The 23,415-nt window shown below is 40.6% G+C and overlaps 1 protein-coding gene across 1 annotated transcript in view; it reads left to right on the forward strand.

Moving 5' to 3' along the window:
- The first annotated feature begins 1,287 nt into the window (after positions 1 to 1,287).
- RYBP (RING1 and YY1 binding protein) overlaps positions 1,288 to 23,415 on the forward strand; it is a 71,598-nt gene continuing 49,470 nt past the window's right edge. Inside the window, exons 1-2 of the mRNA XM_082848189.1 lie at positions 1,288 to 1,346; positions 2,091 to 2,216. Of these exons, the coding sequence (XP_082704315.1) occupies positions 1,315 to 1,346; positions 2,091 to 2,216 (158 nt within the window). The 5' untranslated portion in view covers positions 1,288 to 1,314. The remainder of the gene's footprint in view (positions 1,347 to 2,090; positions 2,217 to 23,415) is intronic.

Genomic DNA, 23,415 nt, shown 5'->3' on the forward strand with positions numbered 1-23,415 from the left:
TTATCCCTTGAGCCTGTCCCTTACCCCACCCAGGGCTTTAGCCCAGCCAAGCCTTTTATCTTATCATCTGTGGTTTTCCCCCTACCACGATTCCCCATTGCCTAAGGCCAGAGGGGCCTGAGTCACGTTCAAGTCAATTTGGCAAGCGTCCTTGGAGCAGGGCAGAAAGTAAAGGGTACTACTTGTTCCTCGCCTCTAAGAAGCTTCTGAAGCAGGGGAAATGGTGCACAACCCAGGCCCAGTTATAATCGTTCTCAACCCACTACTTTGTGTTGGTCCTTCCTAAGTGCCAGGCGCTGACCTGCCTGCTTTTCGTGCATTACGTCTCTGAATTTTCCAAAGAACCTATGGAGGATGATTATTAGCCTCATTTTGGAGATGAAGGCGCTGAGACATAAGGCTTAAACTGTTGGCATGTGGCTGCCGGGATCTGTACAGCAGCTTCCCTAGGGGAAACGCCCTATTTAGGCTCTCGGGGGGTTCAAGCAGGAGCTGAGTGTCGGGCCTTGGGGGACATTGAGCTGCGCCACACCCTTTCCGCACAGTTCCCTCCGGCGTCAGGGGCCTGGGAAGGGGCTTCGGGGCGGTGTATCGGCTGGAAACAGGGACTTCACGAGAGGCAGATACAAAGGTCCGCGTGGCAGAGGAGCAGAAGGGCGCGGGGGAGCCCGGGCCAAAAGAGGCCCTGCCGGCTCCCGGGGCACCGCAAGCCTCGAGGCGTTGCGAGCGTCGCGGCTGTTGCAAGCCCCAGCGGCGCGCGCAAACTGCGCCCAACTACTTCCCCGGGGCGGCTTCGGGGCCCGGGGCCCGGCGACAGTCCCACGAGGCGGCCGCGCGAGGCCAGAAGCCCAGACCCGGCACCCGGGCGCGGCCACGTGCGCCCCGCCGGCCTCGCACGCTCCACCGCGCCGAGCCGCGGGGCCACCGGCAGGCACGCGCGCCCCCAGCGCGCACACACTCCCGGGCACGCACACCAACGGCCCGGCCCACGTCCGCCACGCCCCGCCCTCCCCCGCGCCCCGCCCCCGCCCTCGCGGCGCCGGCCGCCGCCTTCCCATTGGCCGCCCGGCGCGTGACGCGCGGCGCCCGGCCCCGCCCCTCGTCAGTCACTCGGCGGAGGCGGCGCTGGTGGGGACTAGTCTCGTCCGGAGACTGGCAGCGGCGGCGTCGGCGGCGGCCGGAGCTCGAGCCCCAGCGGCTGAGGGCGGGCGCGGGGGAGGGAGGGGGGCCGGTCCGCGACGACTCCCCGGACGGCGTTTCTCCTCCGAGCAGCGCCGGTTTCGGCTTTGGGGGGGGCGGGGGTACAGCCCATCCATGACCATGGGCGACAAGAAGAGCCCGACCAGGTACCTGCTCCGAGCCGAGGGGGCGGAAGGGGAGGGAGGGCTGGGGGCGGGCGGGGGCCGGCGACGACTAGGCCCCGGAGCCACCCGGGGCGGGGGGAGGCGCTGCTAAGATGGAGATCCGGGGGCGGGGGGAGGCGGCGGCGGCGGGCGGTGGCGGCGGCGGCGGGAGGCGGTGTCGCTCCCGCTCGGGGCCGGCGGCCGTGCGCGCCGCAGCCATGGCGGCTCCTCCTCAGCCGCCCTCCGCCGCCGCCGCCGCCGCCACTCCTCCCAGACAAAGGGAGATTTAACCAGGTGGGGAGGGAGGGAGGACGCGAGCATGGGAGGGGAGAGGGAAGGAGCCGACCCACTCCCTGCCGCCGGCTTCGGGCTGTCCCTGCGCGCCCCCTCCAGATCCGGCCCGCGGCTCCCCTCGCGGCCCCCCCAGCCCCACTCAAGTCCACAAGTCCGCCCGCTTCCTGCGCCCGCCGCGGCCCTTCCCGGGGCGCCGCCGCCGCCTACTGTGCGAGGCAGCACGGCCCGGGCCCGGAGGCTGCGTGGTGCCGGTGGGGGCGCCCCGTTCCCTCCCCCGGTTCCTCTTCTCGGCCCCGAAAAGGGTGGGTGGGTGGTCGCCAGGGCGAAGTTTCCAGCGCCGGATTCCTGCGAAATTACGACGGCTCACCAGCGCCTGTGTTTTGCTGTCTCTCCCCCTTTTTCCTGCTCCTTGACTCTTCCCTCCCCTTTCCCCCACTCCTCACTCCTCTGAAGGCCAAAAAGACAAGCAAAACCTGCCGCAGACGAAGGCTTTTGGGATTGTAGCGTCTGCACCTTCAGAAACAGCGCGGAAGCCTTTAAATGCAGCATCTGCGATGTGAGGAAAGGCACCTCCACCAGGTACTTGAAGATCTGTGTTACCTTTTGTTATAGGACTTTTTTTTTTTTTTTTAAAGGCGGGGTTATAGGGTTGTGAGCTCTACTTTCTGCTTTCTTTCCAACTTGTTGATTACGGCTTTTTCTGTACGTGCCGGGTGGGGTGGGGGGGATGATGTCGGTTTGGGTTGTGTATATTTCATGTTGGGTGCAAAGCCTCATGTTCACTGATTTATGGGAGGGAATTTTTCCAGGTTTCGTCTTGTTTCAAACAGACGCTGGATTTATTTGACACTTGTATCCATTGGCTTATTGGTATTGGCTCCAAAAGAGAGGAAGCTTTGCTATGGATTGTAGGACATTGGACCTTTTATTTTTGCCATGTGCAGAATGTTTTTAATTTGCCTGTCGCGAATTATTCTTCTCTTCCCTGAGAAATTTGGTGGTGGTTGTACAGTAACGCGGTGGTTGTGCTTTTCCTGTCTTGAACTGCAAATGTCTTTTTTTTGTTTTCCTTGCACTTGAAGATAAATGCTGGGGTTTGATAAAGAAAGTGCATTTTTTGGAAGACTGAACTGTCAGAGTGTGTGTGTGTGTGTGTGTGTGTGTGTGTGTGTATGTTTCTGATTAGCTTATGAGAAATGGTGATGGAGGACGATTTTTGCAAAATGTAGAATGAATAGCGTGATTATACTGAAGTTTGTGTTTAGAGCTTTATTAAAATGCAAAGAATGTTGAAGGAATTCCTCATTTTAGTGAAGGTGGTAAACTGTGTGGTATCAAAACGAGTTGAACTACTCCAGATTTAACATTTAGATATTCTTGAATGAAATGTGGAAGCTGATTTTGTAGTCTTCCGGTCATCTTTTAACTTGTAACTGGAATTTGTTTCAGTGATTAGAGTTTGAAGTTAAAAACTATTCTTTATGTCATTTAATGGGCAGACATGGGGGGGGCTGTGTGTGTGTGTGTGTGTGTGTGTGTGTGTGTGTGTGAGAGAGAGAGAGAGAGAGAGAGAGAGAGAGAGAGGGAAAGCAAGACAGAATGAGTGAGTTCCTTGGGGATCTTTAAAGTTGATTGCCAAAAGTCTTATTTCATCAGGTACTTGTTTTTGAATTGGTGGCATTCCAACATGACCGTGTAGTAGCACTGCACAGTTCTAACTGGTTATTGTTCTTTGGCTAAATGAATGTGTCCTCTTAGGGTTTCATTGCTTTATTTATACCTGGGAATAAATAGGATATTGGGCAACTTTGTCCAATTACTGGTGGAACAGTTCTGTGAATTCCACTAACTCTAAATACTGAGACTTTTGAATAAAAGTATTCCAGAACTAAAAAGTACCTATTTCCCCATAGGTACTTTTTAAAGTAAATTCATATCAATATTCTGTATTATCATAGAGCAGATTTAGTTAAAATAAGAAACACTCATTGGGAGCTTAGTAGATTAGTAGATTTAGATTGGGAGCTTAGTAGATTTTGTTTTGCTATCTAAAACAGGGAATTCCATCAAATGCCATGAAAGTTTAGAAATGTATTTGTTATTTAAAGCAATAGTGATTGTATTTTTTTTGAGTAATGTTTTTTTACATGTAGAATCCCTCAGAGGCCAAACCTCTTTATTGTGGTTTTGCTTTGAGTGTTACCGTAGATGATGTTAAAGTAAATGACTAGGAAACTCCTAAGAACTTGAGAACTTTACTGGTGAAGAGAAACTTAAAGCAGATTCAGTTTACATCCAGTGTATTGCTGGGAATAATTATCTCATAATAAAGTGCATTTCAGTTTCTACACATATAAAAAAATCTGACTCATCAGCTCTTTGGAAGCACGTGTAAGGTTTTGATTTTAAAAACAATATAGATGTTTAAAATTTTTTCAGAGTCACAGATGACAACATTGGAATTGTTTTTTTAACAAATATATTAAATTACTAATAATGAAAATGTTTCAGGAACAGGATACTCACCTACTATCTTGAAGAGTGTGACTTTTTTAGGTCTGTGGTTGTGTAGAATTTGAACACAGATTTTAGAGATCTGAGGATTTAAATTCTTACCAACTTATGATACTTTTACATAACTTAATTTCATCTTGGTTATTGTCAGTATTTTCATGTGTTAGATCTGGAAGTCTTTATAAAAGATTATGTTCTAGAAGTCATTGATCAAAAGGCAGATAACATTTGGCTTTCTTATGCTGTGGATGGGTTTCATGTGAAAGGGTGAATTTCACAGGTTTTCCTCCTGTGTTATCCAGTGTATTAACTGTTGTTAATTTTTCTGTGACACTAGTTACTACTGCTTTGTTTTTTTCCTGGGCCTTTTTTTTGTGTGTGTAATTTTCTTGATACAACAAAGATTTGACATCTGTTGCCTTGTATAGTTTTAATCAGACTTGGTATTGATGACAGTAGAAAACTTGGTGGGTTTTGGATACTGGGTAATAGGCAAAAATCAGTGATTTTTAGAATAAGTTTTAAGTAATAAAAGGACTTCTAGCCTGTTGACTGGCATAGAAATTGGGTTTTATTGCTCTGAGCTGATGTTTTGTATTACAACAGCCTCACTGGTTGGGTAGCCAGTGGTAATTCTGGAGTTTGTTCATCATTGTTGTCACTGTCGTTGCCATCATCTATCTACCAATCAAGCAAGGAAGTCAGCTTTGAATTAGTGATAGTTCAATAGGACATAGAACTGTATTCTTTGAGAATAGAACTGATACTCCTCAGTTTCATTAGGAAAATATTGCCACTCATCCAAAGAACATTTATTAAATTACTAGGGTGTGAAAGAGTCTGCTGAAGACATTGGGGATAGGAGGAGGGTGTTAAAAGGTTGGTAAGACATGTATAGGAATGGCTGTAATCCAAGTTATAAAGGCTCTGAGAGAGGTATAAATAAAGTGCTGTGGGAGGTCTGAGCAGTCTGGCTTGGGCATCAATTAGAAGAATTCCCCCTCCCCTCAATTCTTCTGGATAAGAAGAATTGATTTCTACAGAATTACCTGCCATCTTTCACTATTATTGCCATGTGTACTAGATAAATTTAATTCTGTGGGTGGAGTCATGGAAGTGTTTCAGAAGGTCTTTTCTTCTTTCTGTAGCAGCTTAGAGCAGAGGGTCAGAAGCTCGAAAGGAATGTGTTAAGGGAAGAAGGAGACAACACTTAATAGGCTACTTGGAGGTTCACGGGGCAGTGGAGAGCTTTATTTTGGATGTATTACCAATTTTGTTTTGGGTCTGTTTATTTCTTAAATACAGTCCTTTTTCCGCCTATACTGTTCCACTTTCTACCCTGCTGGTTGTTTTTTTTTAATAGCTTTATCGAGACATAATTTATATACCATATGATGCATCAACTGTATAAGTGTACAATTCAGTGATTTTTGGAAATTTTAAAAAGTTGTACAGCCATCACCACAAACCAGTTTTAGTACATTTCTGTCACATTGAATGGCTTCCTCATGCCTGTTCTGTGATACACTTTTACGAAGTCTTTAACACTAGAGCATGGAGGAGGCACCTGCGGCTGAGAAGTTCACCTCCCCACCATGCTGATGTACTCTGAGCCTTTCAAGGTAGTAAATAAAGGAGTGTCTATGGAAGGTGGTGGTGAGTGGGAAAGAAACACTACCCCTTCCCTAGGTGATAGCCAAAGTACTATTTCCCAGCCCACTTCGCCTGTCTCATGAAAGAGGATATCAGCTTTTAAAAGGAAGAAAACCAACAAAACCACAAACTCACAAATTTACCTAACCGTTGTTCTGCTAAGTTGAAGTTTTTTAGTATTGGGCAGAGTAACTTCCTAGACATGGTGATAAATGAAGTATATTTTACTTCTGGTTTTGTTATTTCTCTGAATGTAATGATCTCTGTTGTAAAATTAAAATTACTGAAATATTGCTGCATTTCTTCTTGATTAGTGGTTCTTCGATAATAGTGCTGCACTGAATACTATTCCCCTGAAAAATGTACCATATTTAGAGTTTTTACAGACAAGTAAAAGTGAAGAATTTGCTTTAGATGTGTAATAAGATTGTGTGGCTTTAAAAAAAAAAATTCTGGTACTCAGGATATTGAATGGGAAGTTGGTAGTACTCGGTTGTTTGTGTGTAAAATATTTTCCTTGTCCAGGAACTCCCTGATTCTTCGCAGTTGTAACTTTGGACTTTTTCTCCTCTTAAATTCAGATACCCTGATAGTTGAAAGTCTCTTGACTAGTCATGAAGTACTTTAGAAGTTTTAGGGGAAAACACACATATTTAGTGAAACGTGAAAGTTTTGATCTTTGCTGGAAGCTTCAGAAGAGCATCATCCTGTGGTACTTTTCGGATAGGAAGCCTCCCAGAAAGCAGAGGGGTGCCTGACCTAGAGAGGAGCCAGGCCCTTCCCCGCAGTTCTGGGTCACTCGCCACAATGGTTCTGTTCCTTAGGCCACACTGGCTTTATTGTAGTGTTTGTCTTTTGTAAAATTTCTCCATAAAATACATAGAAAAATTACCGGTCCTCCAAATCATCAAACCTTGTCAAACCTTTCGGCCTCGTAGCTGATACAAAAGCCGGGTACAGGTTTAGAGATCACTCTTACCCAGAAACGGAGTGATAATTTATTTTGTGTTTGCTGTTACACTGGACTTAACTGATTTATTAGTACTGACTTGATCTTACGTATACTTGGTGACCTTAAAGTAAATTACCTGGGTAGTTGACAAGTTTTTATTGAGCACACAGACATCTGGGCTCTGGGTGTACAGTGGTGTACAGACAGATGAGATCTTTGTTCCCGTGGAGCTTAAAGTACTATGGCGAGGACAAGAAAATAAACAAGCGAACAGAAGAATAATATCATTTCAGCTAGAGACCAGTGCTCTGAAGAAATTAGAGCAGAATAGGGAACTACAGAGTGGTGAGTATTGGGCAGAGCGACTGCTTTGTAGGCAGTGTCGAGATACACATTTGCCTTTTTAGGAAACACTAAAGCTGCTTTCTTTTGGAGCAAGGGGATAGTTATTTCTGGAGGTTTACCTGTGCCAGTTAGCTCATTTGGTGGGGGACAGTTTAGAGTTCGAGCCTTTCTGCATAGGCTGCTCAACTTTTAGCTACACATCGTAGACTAAAGTCTGGCCAGCTAACGTGCCAGTATATCCTGTTGCAGTTGACCCTTGAACAACTGGAAGGTGAGGGGTGCTGATACCTACCCCCCTGTGCATAGCTGAAAATCCACGTAACACTTGTCCTTTGGTATCTGAGGGGCATTCGTTCCAGGACCTGTCACGGATTTCCCTGGCTGCTCAAGTCCCATAGTTGGTCTCTATCTCTGCAGTTCTGCATCTGTGGATTCAACCAACCACGGACTGTATGGTACTATAGTATGTGTTTATTGAAAAAAATTCGTGTATACGTGGACCTGTGCAGTTCAAACCCATGTTGTTCAAGGGTCAGCTGTTACTAGGATGGGAGGTTTTGAATGGATTCAGTGTGTATTTTTTCATGCGTCATGTATTTATTGTGTGCTTCCGTAGATGCTGAAGAAATTCCAAGTGGCTGTAGCTTATGAAAATACTTATTAGCACTAATTCGGTTCCTTAGTACTTTAGGAAATGGTGGGTCTCCAAAAGTCTCCTTTACAACTTAAAGTAAAACATTTTACAGTCATTGTGGTTCTCATTTGCCCTCTTGTCCCATCGCCAGGGCCTTTTCTCTTTGCGACATCGTCCTTTATACTTCCTAACACTGTCTCCTCTCCCGTTTTTTCTTTTCTTCTTTTTGCCTGTTTATTTTATTTTTATTTTTGTGCGGTATGCGGGCCTCTCTCTGCTGTGGCCTCTCCCGCTGCGGAGCACAGGCTCCGAATGCGCAGGCTCAGCGGCCATGGCTCACGGGCCCAGCCGCTCGGCGGCATGTGGGATCCTCCCGGACTGGGGCACGAACCCGCGTCCCCTGCATCGGCAGGCGGAGTCCCAACCACTGCGCCACCAGGGAAGCCTTGCCTGTTTATTTTTAAGTAAACTTTTTGAACTGTAGCATACATACAGAGAAGTGCACAAATCATAATTGTAAGGCTTGATGAACTTGCACAAAGTGAGCATACCTGTAACCAGTACCCAGATTAAGAAACAGAACATTACCAGGACCCCAGATGCCCCTTGTTCACGCTGCAGTCACTTCCCCTTGAACTTTATTTAAGTGGAGTCATACAGTATGTACACTTCTGGGTCTGGCTTTTTTCACTCATTGTTATGCTTGTGAATATCCATGTTCTATGTGGTTCTTGTGTAGTCAACCACTGCTGTTTTATCCTAAGAATATCTTAGAGCTTAACTCTACATACAGACCCCTAACACATTCGAGAGATGGGATCTCTCTGCACCTTCTGTTCATTACCTACACAGTTGAACACAGTCATCTCCTCCCAGCAGCAGCATAAAATCCACACATCATTAGGTGAAAGGAATAAAACCTGGTGTGTGGAATTTTCTGGAGTATGCAAATGGAGTAAACTTTTGGCTCTCATGAGTAATATTGTTCATTGGTCATTTATATTTCAAGGCACTGGTTGAATAAACAAGGAACCTAACAAACTTGTTGAAAAGATAAGACCATAAAAAGATAGCCAGTGGTGTGAATACCATGGTAGGCATGGAGTGAACGGGTACCTGGTAGAGACCCTAAGTGCTTTTTAGAGGAGGTAGAGACAGTATATGGGGTGTGTTGGGGAAGGCCTCACTGAATCTGAGGTTTGAACTAGGCCTTTTTCGTTCTTGGATGTAGGGTTTTTTGTACAGGTTGATACAAGTTAGTTAGTTCTTTGCCTCCTCCTACCTCCTTTTTAACTGTTCACTCTCCTTAGATGTCACCCGTACCTTTCCACTTCTGTTCACAGGCTGGTAATTCCCAGATACTATTTATTAACCACCTGTCACCATCCCCATGTACACATACACGTGACAAACAGATCCGCCTGGTTCTTGGGCCTCTCCATTTGGACAGCTTAAATTATCTCCTGGTTCTCATTGCTTCTAGGTTAAAGTCCAAATCCTGAGCATCACAAGGGGCTTCATGGTCCTCTACCGTTTCTTTAGAATTTCTGGAAGCAGCCTGCCACCACCCTGTCTGCCCTCCACACACAGCATGTGTGTGTTTCATACCGAACTGCTTGGTGTTTTCCTAGCATGGACCATGATGTCTCATTTCCATACCTTCACACGTTCTTTTCCTCTGGATTTCTTCTAAAATGCTCCTCCTTCCTTGTAGCCTGGCTGACTCTTATATGTCTCTGGAAGCCTTTTCTAACGCCCTAAGATCATGTATACCTCTTCATAACATTTGAACCGCATTTTTGTTTGATTACCTTTGTTATGTTTCCACCTTTTTTTGAGGGCACGATCTTTCTTTTCATATCTTTTCCTATGTCTGTTACAGTGCCAGGCACTTGGTAGGGGTTCACTCAGTGTATGTAGAATAGATGAAGACTGGAAGTTTGGAGTCGCCTTTAAAACTGTTGCAGTTAAGAGTTCTGATACGTATTGCACTTTAGGGCTTGCGTCTTATCTGTAAAGTTATTGGATTACGGGAAATTTGTCTTTATAAAGCATGTCCTTAAGAAGTAGTATTCTCATTTTTCTGATTTTGTTTTCTAAACATGTTCTAGAAATTAAACACAGAGTTTACAACCTTGGAGACCTTGGGCCATGCATTTAAAGTACTTCCTGGAGTGGTTTTGGGCTTCAGAGCTTTAGCACACTTAACTAAATAACAGTGATGACTCTTTTTCCTTTTTTGTTGCCCATTTGGTGATTTAGGCTGCCAAAAGTCATGTCGAAAAGTGTGCTAATAAAGCAGAGGATCAGTCACGTTGTGGAAACCAGTTTTGAGATGTGATAAGGAGCTAGGTGGGTGCACTTGTAAGCTGGCACCTAAAGGGAGTTTAAAAATGGCTACGGAACATCTTGGGTGTTCTTGGAAATGTTTTGCTATGCTGTTCATTGTGTTAAGGTCTGTTGTGTTTTAACATACCCATAACTTGATAGTTGTACCTTATACGTGGTATACATTACTGTTATTTGGATTAATTACTGCTGTTAAGTCTTGACTCCTTCTTTATGTGGCTATTTTTTCACTTCTGTGCAGTGATTGACACAGACTGTGGTGCCAAAGATGAATTCTCAGTAAAGGCATTGCAGATAAACTCCCGTGTTACTCAGAAATCATTAAGTACGGATTTTTCTTGACTTTAAATGGGGTTGCATCCAGATAACCCGTCATAAGTTGACAATACCGTAAGTCAAAAATGCATTTAATACGTACACCTAACTTGCCAAACATCACAGCTTAGCCTAGCCTACCTCAAACGTGCTGAGAACACTTACAGTACCCTATAGTTGGGCAAAATCACCTAACACAAAGCTGTTTTTTTTTTTAATTTTTTAAATTTATTTTTGGCTGCATTGGGTCTTCGTTGCTGCGCTTAGGCTTTCTCTAGTTGTGGCGTGAAGCCTTCTCATTGTGATGGCCTCCACCGCTGCAGAGCGCAGGCCCCAGGCACACGGGCTTCAGTAGTTGTGGCTCGCGGAGTCTAGAGCACAGGCTCAGTAGTTGTGGCGCACGGGCTCAGCCGCTCCGCGGCATGTGGGATCTTCCCGGAGCAGGGCTCGAACCTGTGTCCCCTGCATTGGCAGGCGGACTCTTAACCACTGCGCCACCAGGGAAGCCCACAAAGCCTATTTTTAACAAAGTGCTGAATATTTCGTATAATGTATCGATACTGTACTGAAAGTGAAAAACAGATTGGTTGTCTGTGTACAGAATGGTTGTAAGTACATTGGTTGTTTGCCCTGCTGATCACGTGGCTGACTGGGAGCTGCGGCCCCTGCCTCTGCCCAGCATCACCAGAGAGTATTGTACCACATATCTCTAGCCCAGGGAAAGATCAAAATTCAAAATTTGAGGTGTGGTTTCTACTGAATGTGTATCACTTTTGCCCCATTGTAAAGTTGAAAAAGCCATCATAAGTCAGGGACCATCTGTAGTTGAAATCACAAGGTAAAACAGGTGAAATTTTTATTTTTAAATACAATTAGATCTTTATTCCTCCTCTCCTTTCCTCTCTCTGTCAATTTAGAAAATCTATTTAAATTATCCTTTGGCTGGGAAAAGAAACTAGGAAAGGGGGATGTAAAAGAAGCATCTTAAAACTTGCTCAAAACATTTTCTCTGTAATTTCAGATCATAAGCAATACAATTGAAGAGGAAACTTTGATAGCCTTTGGGAGGGACAAGAAATTAAGGGTGATATAGGATGCCAGTTTCATCAGCTTATTGGGTCTTAAACACAAAAGTGCATGGTGGTTACTCAGAGGGCGAAAACAAACCTGGTGACTGTTTTCTAACAACAGATCAGATTTCATATGTAGGCTATGAGTTTTTGATTAAGTAGGTCTGGGGTATCCTGAGAATTTGCATTTCTTACAAGTTCAAGTCCAAGGTGATGTTGATGGCTGCTGGTGTGGGGAGCACACTTTGAAGACTGGTTTAGATGACCTTAAATTCTCCTTTAAAGAGAAGCCAGCCACGCTTCCTCATGAAGGTGAAGATCATTTTTGATGTCTGTTATGGAAAAATTATGTCTTAGTATTTTGAAGTGAGCTTAAGAGAAGTAAGTGATCAACGTTCTAGGAACCATGTTTTTAATCCAGAGCTGGCATTAGAGGTGATTCCTTAATTAATAAATATGTTGTGTGAAGTATAGGAATTGATAAATTGGGGGACCATATCAACTAAACTAAATCAGCATCCTAAATTACATCCTAAATTACATCCTAAATTACATCCTAAAATCAGCAGTTATCTCGCATTACTAACACTTGGCTTGAATTTCAGACGTTTATTTTAAAAACCTATTTCTTTGCAATGTAAGTTAGAGAGACAGAACCAGGTCTTAAAATCAGTGAACCAACATTCCAGTAAAATGTTGGCAAAGAACATGAACAGGTAATTTATGAAAGAACTGCAAATTAAGTTAGGAGGTGTGGGAAATGTATACACCCTTCCCATTATTCAAATAAATACAAAACAAGGTAACATTTTTTTGCAAGTAAAAAATTAAAGATTAAAAAAAAATTTTTGGTGAGGCTAGGAAATGGGCATTTTTACAGACCCTTGGGTGGGTGGTGTGTAAGTTGATTTAAATTTTCCAAAGGCCATCACAGCAGTTGGTAGCAAATGCCTTTAAAATATTTGTATCCTCTTCCCCAACAATTTAATTTACAGGAATTTGTGTGATCTGCATGTGAAAATTCTGTGTTATGTATATTAATTGCATCGTTATTTTAACAAAAAATGAAATTACTTATATAGGGATCAACAAGGAATTGTTAGAAACTATCGAATAGCCATAAATACTTTGCACCTCTTAAAAATGGTTTGAGATCTCTATCAAGTGGTGGTGGAAATGTAGAATGGTACAACTACTCTGGAAAACAGTTTGGGCAGTTTTTTATAAAACTTACCATGTGACCTAGGAATTTCACTCCTGGGCATTTATTCCAGGTAAATGAAAACTGACATTCACACAAAATCTGTTCACAAGTATCCATGGCAACTTTACTTGCAATAGCCTGAAACTGGAAACAAAAATGTCCTTCAGTATGTGAATGGTACATCCATACCATGGACTGCTACTCAGCAGTTAAAAAGGAAGAAACTATCAATGCATACAACTGGCATGGATCTCAAAGGGCCCTTATGCTGAGGGAAAAAAGTCAATCTCTAAAGGTCACCTACTGTAGGATGCCATTAACATTCTTGAAATGACAAAATTACAGAGAGAACAGATTAGTGGTTGTCAGGGGTCAGGGATGGCGGGAAAAGGAGGGAGATGCATGTGATTGGAAAAGGGTAGCAAGAGGGAGGTCTTTGTGGTGATGGAACAGATCTGAATCTTGATTGTAGTGATGGTTTCATCTATCTACACGTGTGATAAGATGACACAGAACTGTTTACATATAGTATACCGATGTAAATTTCCTGGTTTTGATACTGTACTATAATCAAGAAGATGCAATTTTGGGGAAATTGGGTAAGGGTTATTTGGGACCTTGTACTATTTTTGCCACTTCCTGTGAATCTATAATTATTTCCAAATAAAAATTTAAGAACACATTTAGAAATAATATTTAATATAAGAAAATGCTCTTAATATATTGAAAGAAAGCAAGTTACAAAATGATGAACAATATAATCCCACTTGAAATAATATTTCATACCATTTCACCTAATATACATACCTAGAAGTAATGACTGATCAAAATACTAATTCTGCTTGGTGGGATGATGGGGTTTTTTTGTATGTGTGCTTTTCTGTGATTTCTGTAGTGTGGATGAGTTGGTATCAGTTTTGCGGTTGGAAAAACCAGTTTTCACAATAGGAAATTAAAAAAAATCTAATTCTAGAATATTGAAATTTAAGTAAGCAAAATCAAATTTTAGATTAAGGGATTTGAAAGTTTTGTTTATATTGGTTACACTAACTTAGTATTAAAACAGCTGTTATTATTGGAACATATCTGTATACTCTAAAATATGTTGTGTTTGTAAATTTAAAATTGTTTTGTGCTCTTGTATAATATCGCTTATATGTGGAATCCAGAAAAATAATACAGATGAACTTATTTGCAAAGCAGAAATAGAGACAGTGATGTAGAGAACAAATGTATGGATACCAAGGGGGAAATGGGGGTGGGATGAATTGGGAGATTGGGATTGACATATATACGCTACTATGTATAAAATAGGTAACTAATTAGAACCTACTGTATAGCACAGGGATCTCTACTCTGCTCTGTGGTGACCAAAATGGGAAAGAAATCCAAATAAGGGGTGGATATATGTGTATATATATAGCTGATTAACTGTGCTGCACAGCAGGAACTAACAAAACATTGTAAAGCAACTATACTCCAATAAATATGGATGAAAAAAATACTAAAACATTTAAGAAAAAAATGTTTTGTGCTCTTTTTTTTTTTTTTTTTGCGGTACGCGGGCCTCTCACTCTTGTGGCCTCTTCCGTTGCGGAGCACAGGCTCTGGACGCGCAGGCTCAGCGGCCATGGCTCACGGGCCCAGACACTCTGCGGCATGGGGGGATCCTCCTGGACCGGGGCACAAACCCGTGTCCCCTGCATCGGCAGGCGGACTCTCAACCACTGCGCCACCAGGGAAGCCCTAACTGTATTCTTTTGATTCAGAGTTATTCCGTCATTATTATTAGCCTAATCAGGTTACGTGTGATGTAAAAAGTTAATACAAGTCTGTGTAGATTAGGTGATGTATTTTGCTTGTTGTGAAGTTGAGTGTTTATCTTTCTGTTTCTCAGTTAAATATACCCATAAAAATGGGCTAAGAATATGCTATATACGCCGACTGCCTTAAAATCAGATTATTTGAAGTGCTATTCGTCTGAAGTGCTGTTCGTTGCTTGACTTACTCAGGAAATTAAACAGTTCTTTGAAGGAACATTGCATGCCACCATTGAAAGTCAGTGGTGAGAGGCAGTTTGTGAATGATTGACTCTCCCAGTGCGGTGGTGCAGTGCAAGGCAGTCGTCTCCTGGGCAGAGTCAGGTGCAGCATATATCATCAGGTGTTCATTCTTTGTGTTCTAATATGTAGATTCTCCTTTCAGTGTGTGCATTGCTGACCTTTTTCTGGTTTCTTCTTCAATTAAGAAAATTGAGGAAGTCACAGGACATCCAATTTGTTGCTGGGTACCCTGGGACAGCATGTGTGACAGTAAACTATCAAGTCATCTTGACACAAGTACTTTTGGTGTGCATCGTTGAAGCATATTTATAGAAGGGAAGTTATGTTTTGGTGCTCAGGACCGAGTGATGACAGGGGGAGGTAGGTGGAATGTTCTTTGCCCCTTGGTTTTCTCTCTGCCTTTTCGGATAGTTTTACTTTGGCTCAGCATGATTTGCCTCACAGTGCCTCTCTTCCTGTCTATATAGCCTTTACCCTTATGTAGTTAAGGGCTGTAAATCTTACACAAAGAACCCATCAGAACTCCTACGAAAGACTCATCATTTCTGATCTTGGTGATGTCTTACAACATGAAATTCTGCTTTGGTATTTGTTTTTCTTTATTGAAGAGTTGTGAGGTTTGTGGAATGTAGCTATCTTGATTGACTTAGGGGATGAAGTTTGATGTAATCATGTTACAAAGATGTCTACTGTTTTGGCAGGGGCAATCTTAATGCCTAGGATTTCTTAAAAGTTTCACTATACACGATGTCTGCTACTACAATTATATATATTTTAAAAATAATATATTGTAAAATATATATGTACAGATTTGTGAGCTAGGTTGGAATGTAAAACTGTGGGTTGCAGTTAACACTTGAAATTCCCTGAAATTCACAGAACTAGATGATGTCTATGTTTCCTCCAGTTTTGAAACACTGTGATTTATGTCAGTTTTGTTAGCTTTTAATATAATGACTCTTGAATATCATGATGCCAAATAACTTGTCTTAAAATATATAGAAAATAATGTATTTGTAATGTCTTACCCTCCACCCCCAAGATATATCAGTAGATACACATTTCAGAATCTCGAAAAGGAAAACTTTGTTAAAACTTTTTGGCATTGTCAACTTTATGTGTAACTAAATAGTTTCCTATTTAAGTTATAGTTAATCTTTTTATTTTTAAATTCTTCATTTATGGGTTAATAAATCCTTGTCCCTGATTTTCCCAAATAAATTAATCTCACTGCAGACTGACCAAAACACTAGATTCATTTAATCTCCTATTAAGGATCTTTAAGATAAGGGCTTCGAGACAGAACACCTGGTGTGGAAGATGAATTTTTTTTTTTTTTTTTTTAAGTACAGACAGGTGTCCTGCAGCCTTAGGGGTATGCTTATTTGGTCTTTATTATATCGTTTAATTAAAAGAAAGACTGTAGAATGGATGAACAGCAAGGTCCTACTGTATAGCACAGGGAACTATATTCTTACCTCTTACTGTTGCCTAGGAAATGCCACCTTCTGCTTCTAGACATAGCTCATGTCAGCTCTTTTGGGAATCCTTTCTTGATTCTTTTTTTTCTGTGATCATTGAAGCAGTTTGTATGCGTCTCTAGCATAGCATAGCATAATTTTTGTACCGAAACTTCTTGTTTGCGTTTGTTGCCCCAAGTTTACATTTGAAGCCCTCATGGGCAGGTACAGTGACATACTGTTATGTCTTCAGAGGCAGGGTCTTCTGTGCTGCTGCTGTTGTATTCTTCATGAAACCCTTTAGAGTGTAATCCATTCTCCTAATCTCCCTTTTAAGAATCCTGTTTCCTTTTTAAAATGATTGTGCTGTATATTGGTTAACCCTCTCTGCAAATGGGTATGTCCATTTAAAAAAGAAAACACCTTGGTAAATGACTTGGAAATACTGCTAACCCTAATTTACTTCCTCTCTTTAGTTTCTAATTTTACATTACTCTTTGCATAGTCTGTTGTTACTGTTCTGTTGTTGCTGTTCTGTTGTTACTGTTTAGATAGGTCCCTTGATTATCTCCCTTTCAAGTTGATACCTGCTTTTCTGCTCACAGCTGAGACAACAATTGATTGCAAAATAGAATTCTTCTGAAGCAGTATCTTTTAAAAAGGTGATCCTTCTCAGGAGAACTCCTAAAGAATGACCTCCTCTTAAATTCCATTCTGCTTGAAGGTTTTAGAAACAGAGCTATCTTTAAAGGTTTGTAAAACAGTGACTAGAGGGTCTACTAGGCTCAAGAGTATGGCTTAAGGAGGATTAAAATTGACAAGATCGTGAAGTCTTTATTTTTCTTAGAAATTTTGCAGCTACATAGGACTCAGAATGATTGTAATTCTCTTAGCAAAAGGACGTTCAAGAGGTAGGCTAGAGAATTTTTTGAATTGTTTAATAATTTAGACATGTTGGAATTTTACCTATTATTTTTCAGGAGTGAAGTCCCGGATCTTTCCCTTTCAGCTGGTACTGTTTTATAAACAGAGCCTCTGAATTGTTAGTATTTTCAGAAATCTTTGATCTAATAATGAATTTCATGTGAGTAATGAATTTCATGTGAGAAGATATTTTTCCTGATGGATTGGGATGTTTTGGTAAAAAAGTGAATTTGTTGCTTTTTTTTTTTTTTTTTTTTTTGCGGTACGCGGGCCTCTCACTGTTGTGGCCTCTCCCGTTGCGGAGCACAGGCTCCGGACGCACAGGCTCAGCGGCCATGGCTCACGGGTGCAGCCGCTCCGCGGCATGTGGGATCTTCCCGGACCGGGGCACGAACCCGTGTCCCCTGCATCGGCAGGCGGACTCTCAACCACTGTGCCACCAGGGAAGCCCTGTTGCATTTTAAATAAAACTATTAGCTATTAATAAGCACTTAATAACTATAGTGTGAATTTTGAGAATAAACAAATTATCATTGAAAATAGAGACTAAGGTTTCTAAATAGATGTTAATGTAGAAACTTCTGTAAAATCAATACCTAGTTTTAAAGAATATTTACAAGCAAGAAATGTCTTTACAAAATTGAATAAATTTAGTACACAGCAACCAAGCTGTTCAGTAGATTGGGAAACTTTTGCTAAACTTAGTATTAGAGTTAATCCTAATACTTAATCAATTTATGCTAACTTGACGAGTCATTGTGATCCTCTTGTGGTTTTGAGAGGTGTATTTTCAGAATTAATTTTGTTCGTAACATGCTCACAGAAAATTGGTATAAGGATATTGCTTTGTTTTTCTCAGTGACCAATAGAATCTTTAAAGTGTCCTTTTTAGCTTTGTTTTCCTGTCCCTGGAAGTTTGTTTTATTTCCAGTTCAGTGATTTTGTCAAGTAAACAGGTCCTGATTATCTTTTCCTATTCCCCTTTCCTTTATCCAGGCTCTATAGTTTTCTATGAAATACTGCTTTAGAAATTGTTTGTTAACTCTTGTTCAAATGTCTATAAAGTAAAATTCAAATTTACAATAGTTTTTATTCTCCAGCTTCTTAGTAATAGGCAATGTGGTGAAGTGGAAAACCTTTCAAAGTCTGACATAATGACATATATATTTTTGTGTCATTTTAACTTTTCTAACCCTCGTGCTAATGAATGAGAGTTTCGATAGGTCAGAGCTAACTCTAACTTTGACTTCATGGTGGTGTCTGCTACTGTGAATTTCATTTTAAAACACTTTTACCTTTATGTAATTGAGTAAACCTATCCGGACTGTAGAAAGTAAGGTATAGTATGTGGTTTTCTTGTGTTCTTTGTATTTTCCTTTAAAGAATAGGCTTTTGGACTTAACTGATTGTTCTTTAGGGTCAGAATATTTGTAGTGTGCAGATAAATCAGACTTTTTCTATAGTTCTGTTCTTGAGGATACAGTTTGACTTTCAGTTTAGCAAATATTTGTGGAATACATTTTATTACCTGTGAATGAACACTTTTTCAATTCTTTCCATTTGGCTGCATTTAGAATCAGAGGAACCAGTTTAGTTGGCCTCCCCTGCTTCTGCTTTATGAGATGAAGCACAGTAAGAGTGATGAATGCAGCACATTAGAGCCAGTTTTCAGTTGTCTTATATGATTTAGAATTTCCTCGTCTAACCCCCAAATTCATTTTAGCTTCAACCTTTTTATCATTCCCCGCCCCCCCCCCCCCAAGAAAAATCCCCAAACAAAACACCAAACAGCAGACCCTGGAATTAGAACACACGAGGCTTCTGGCAAGTGGAAATTGATACATACTTTTCTTTGCTAACCTCTGGCTTTTCAAGACTCATGGATTCAAAAGTAGGGAAAGAAGTCCCAACTCTCCGTGTCCAGCCCCATGAGAAGTTTTAGGTGACGTGAAGCAGGGAAGAGCTAACTAGATAACTGACCGTTCAGTAAATTCAGCCTGGCTGTGTTTCGTTCCTTTCATATCTTTTCTTGTGCTGGACATGAAATTGTTTGGATCAGATACTGGTGTGGAGATAAGAAGAGTAGGATTACTCTACTGTAGGGAGTGTGAGAAATAGCATAGCGACCCCAAATACACGACACGAAGCTGTAAACAAGCTAGATTTATGACCTCTTCCAGTCATCAGGAAAACCACTTTATGCCTTGGTGAAACTCTGGCAGTGCAGATTGTTCCTGAAGAGATGCATGTTATAATTTATAGGATGTGTTTTGTGTGTGTGTGTGTGTGTAATGGTAATGATGGTATTGATACTAAATTTACAGCTAAAATGTCAGGCTCTATTGCCAGTTAAAATTACTAGGAATGAAGATGGAGTATTTTGAAAATACTTCGAAACTAGCGAGAAGATAACTGCTCTACAAGAGGATCTATTTGTAGCATTTCTAGAATGTGTTGTCAGATAGTACTAAACAGCTAGATTTTTTATCTCCTGATTTTAAAAGATGATAAACAGTAAAACCTGTGTAAATTTTGTACACTAATGTATAATTTCTGTATTAACTCTGTGTTAATTAATCCTTTGTATTATCTAAGAGAAACCAAGAAGTATTACACTGCAGTCAGGGAAAAAAAGCACAGCATCTTGTCATCTGTGTTTGCTTCTCAGTTTTATTAAGGTATAATCGGCATATAAAAAACTTCACATTTGAAGAGTAAACTGGGAAACCACCACAAAGAAGATAATGATCATATCTATCACTCCTAAAAATTTCCTCTTGCCCCTTCGTAATTGCTTTCGCTCCTTTCTGTCTCCAGGCAACCACTAATCTGCTTTCTGTCACTATAGATTAGCTTGCATTTTCTTGAATTTTACACAAATGTAATCATACAGTATGCACTTCTTTGGGTCTGTTTTCTTTCAATCAGCATGCTTATTTTGAGATTCATCCATGTTTATTACTTCTGATTGCTGAGTAATATTCCATTGCATGCATATTCTGCTATTTGTTTATTCTTTCATCTGTTGATGGACCTTTGAGTTTCCATTTTCTGGCTCTTACAAACAAAAAGCTGCTTTGTACTTTGCTGAACAAGTCTTGGTGTAGATGTATACTTTCACTTCTCTGGAGTACATACCTCAGAGTAGAATCAGTGAGTGTGTTTAATAAACTGCCAGACTTTTTTTTCAAAGTGGTTATATTATTTTAAATTTCCAAAGCAGTGTATGAGAGTTCTAGTTGCTCCACATCTTGCCAGCCTTGATGTGGTCAGTCTTTTTAATGTTAAGAGGGCTTCTGATGGTATCTCATTGCGGTTTTAATTTGTGTTTCCCTAATAACTAATGATGTTGAGCGTGTTTTCATGTGCTTAGTTGCCATCTGTGTATTTTCTTTTTATTATCTTTTTTATATCTTTCCTCCATTTTAAAATATGGTTGCTTGACTTATGAATTGTGAGAGTTCTTCTAGATTCAGATACATGTTTTGGAAGTATATTGAAGAGCAGATATACTAATTTTGATGAATTTTAATTTCCTTTTTCTTTTATAATTTTTTGTGTCATTTAAGAAATCTTTGCCAGAGATCACTAAGATTTTCTCAGATCATCTTCTAGAAGTTTTATAGTTATAATGCCTACCTTTAGGTCTTTAGTTTATTTTGGGTTAACACTTGTATACAAATTTTGTAAGGGTGAAGTAAGTTGGGTTTTTTTGTTTGTTTGTTTTACATATATGGCTATCCAGTTGTTCTAGCACCATTTATTGAAAAGATTATTCTTTCCTCGTTGAATTGCATTGGCATCTTTGATGAAAATCAAGGGACTGTGTATTTGTCACTCTATTTTGTTCCATTGATATGTTTGTCTTTCTTTACTACTATCTTAATTAGTATAGTTTTGTAATGTCTTGGAATCGGGGCATACAGTAGATGCTCACTATCTATGGGGATTGGTTGTAGGACCCCCTTTTGATACCAAAATCTGTAGAAGCACCAGTCCCCTATATAATATGGCGTATTTGCATGTAACCTGTGTACATCCTCTTGTGTACTTTAAATCATTTCTACAGTAGTTTTACTATTTAACACAATGTAAATGCTATGTAAATAGTTGACGACGTATGGTAAATTCACGTTTTGCTTTGTTGGATTTTTTTTCCCCAAATATTTTTGCTTGGTTGCATCTGTGGATGTGGAGCCCTTGGATACAGAGGCAGGCTGATAAGACTGTTAATTTTGCTTTCAAAGTAATTTTCATTATTTTAGGTCCTTTGCATTATCATATAAAGTTTAGAATCAGCTTGTCGATTTCTACAAAAAAGCCTGCTGGGATTGTTGTTTGGATTTGTTGAATCTATAGATAAACTTGGGAAGAAATGGACATCTTAACATTAGATTCCATATTCCAATCCTTGAACATGGTGTAGCTATCCATTTACTTAAATGTTCTCTCAACAGTGTTTTGTGGTTTTCAGTGTGCAAGTCTTGCATATTTTTGTCAAATTTATCACATTTTTGATGCTGTGTGAATGTTGGTACTTTAAAATTTTCAATTTCTGGTTGTTTGTAGCTAGTTTATAAAAATACAGGGTTTTTGTTTTGTTCTTTTCAGGTTCTGTAGTTTTTTCCATCGATGATCTTGTCTATGAATTAATAGTTTTACTTTTCCAATTTGGATGCCTTGATTTTTTTTGTTTGTTTTTTCTGACTTGCCTATTGTACTGGTCATTTGTCCAGTACAATGTTGAATAGAAGTTGTAAGAGTGAAAATCCTTGTATTGTTCCTGATTTTTAAGGAAGTAAAGCATTCAGTCTTTTACCATTAGGTATGGTATTTAGTTGGGTTTTCTTTTGGTTGGTTGAGGAAGTTTCTGTTCTGGTGTGCTGAGAGTTTTTATTGGGGAATAGATGTTGGACTTTGTCAAATATAGTTACCCCCTGGATTTATTAAAACAGTTATACAGGTTTTCATGTGTAATGCTGAATTACATTGGTTGATTTTTTGAATTTTAAACCAACCTTGTATTTTTGGGATAATCTCATTTTGTCATGATGTATTCTCAGGGCAATAATCCATGTTGGATTATTTTGTTAAGGATATTTGCATCTGTGTTCACGAAGGACATTGGTTTGTAGTTTTCTTACCTTATATTTGTTTGGTTTTACATTCAGGCTAATGTGAGTCTCATAGAATGAGTTGGGAAATGTTCCTTCTCTTTAATTGTTTGAAAGAGTTTGTATGGAATTCGTGTTATTTATTCCTTAAATGTTTGGTAGAATTCACCAGTGAAGCCATCTGGGCCTAGAGTCTTCTTTATAGGTAGTTTTTAACTACAAATTATATTTCTTTAAAAGGTGTAAGAATATTGAGATTACTTCTTTCTTCCTGCACAAACTCTGACAGTTTGTGCCTTTCAAGGAATGTAGAACTTTGTCCGTTTCACTGAAATAAAGTGGCTTATAATATTCCCATATCATCCTTTTAATATCTATAACATCTGTACAGATGTCACCTTTTTTTTTTTTTTTTTTTTTTTTTGCGGTACGCGGGCCTCTGCTGTGGCCTCTCCCGTTGCGGAGCACATGCTCCGGACGCACAGGCCCAGTGGCCATGGCCCACGGGCCCAGCCGCTGCGCGGCATGTGGGATCTTCCCGGACCGGAGCAGGAACCCGTGTCCCCTGCATCGACAGGCGGACTCTCAACCACTGCGCCACCAGGGAAGCCCGAGTTGTCACCTCTTTTATTCCTTATTGGTGATATGTGTTTTCTCCCTTTTTCCTGGTGTGTCTAGTTGGGCTTACCAGGATTTTATTGATCGCAGTGAGGTTTTGATTTCACTGATTTTTCTTTGTTTCTCTTTTGTATTTTGTTGATTTCTGTTTTAGTCTTTACTATTATTATACCTTTCTAGTTTTTTAAGGTATAAATTGAGGTCAGTGATTTGAGAGCCTTCTTTTTTAAATATAGGCGTTTGATGCTATATATTTCCCTCTCAAGTACTATTATAGTTACAACCCATAAAATTTGATAACGTGTTTGCCTTTTCAATCAATCCAAAATACTTTTTTATCCCTTTAATTTCTTTTTGACTGATGCATTATTTAGAATTATGTTACTTAGTTTCCAAGTGTGTGAGGATTTTCTAGGTATCCTTCTCATTGACTTCTGGTTTAATTATCTCAATTTTGTTGTTAGGGTGTCTAAACATTTAGAATAATGTCTTTTTGACGAATTGAGCTCTTTGTCATTGTGAAATGACCCTATTTATCCCTGGTAATTTATCGCGCTGTTACC

This window comes from Leucopleurus acutus (genome assembly GCF_964270905.1).
Source record: "Leucopleurus acutus genome assembly, chromosome: 10".
Classification (NCBI taxonomy): domain Eukaryota; kingdom Metazoa; phylum Chordata; class Mammalia; order Artiodactyla; family Delphinidae; genus Leucopleurus; species Leucopleurus acutus.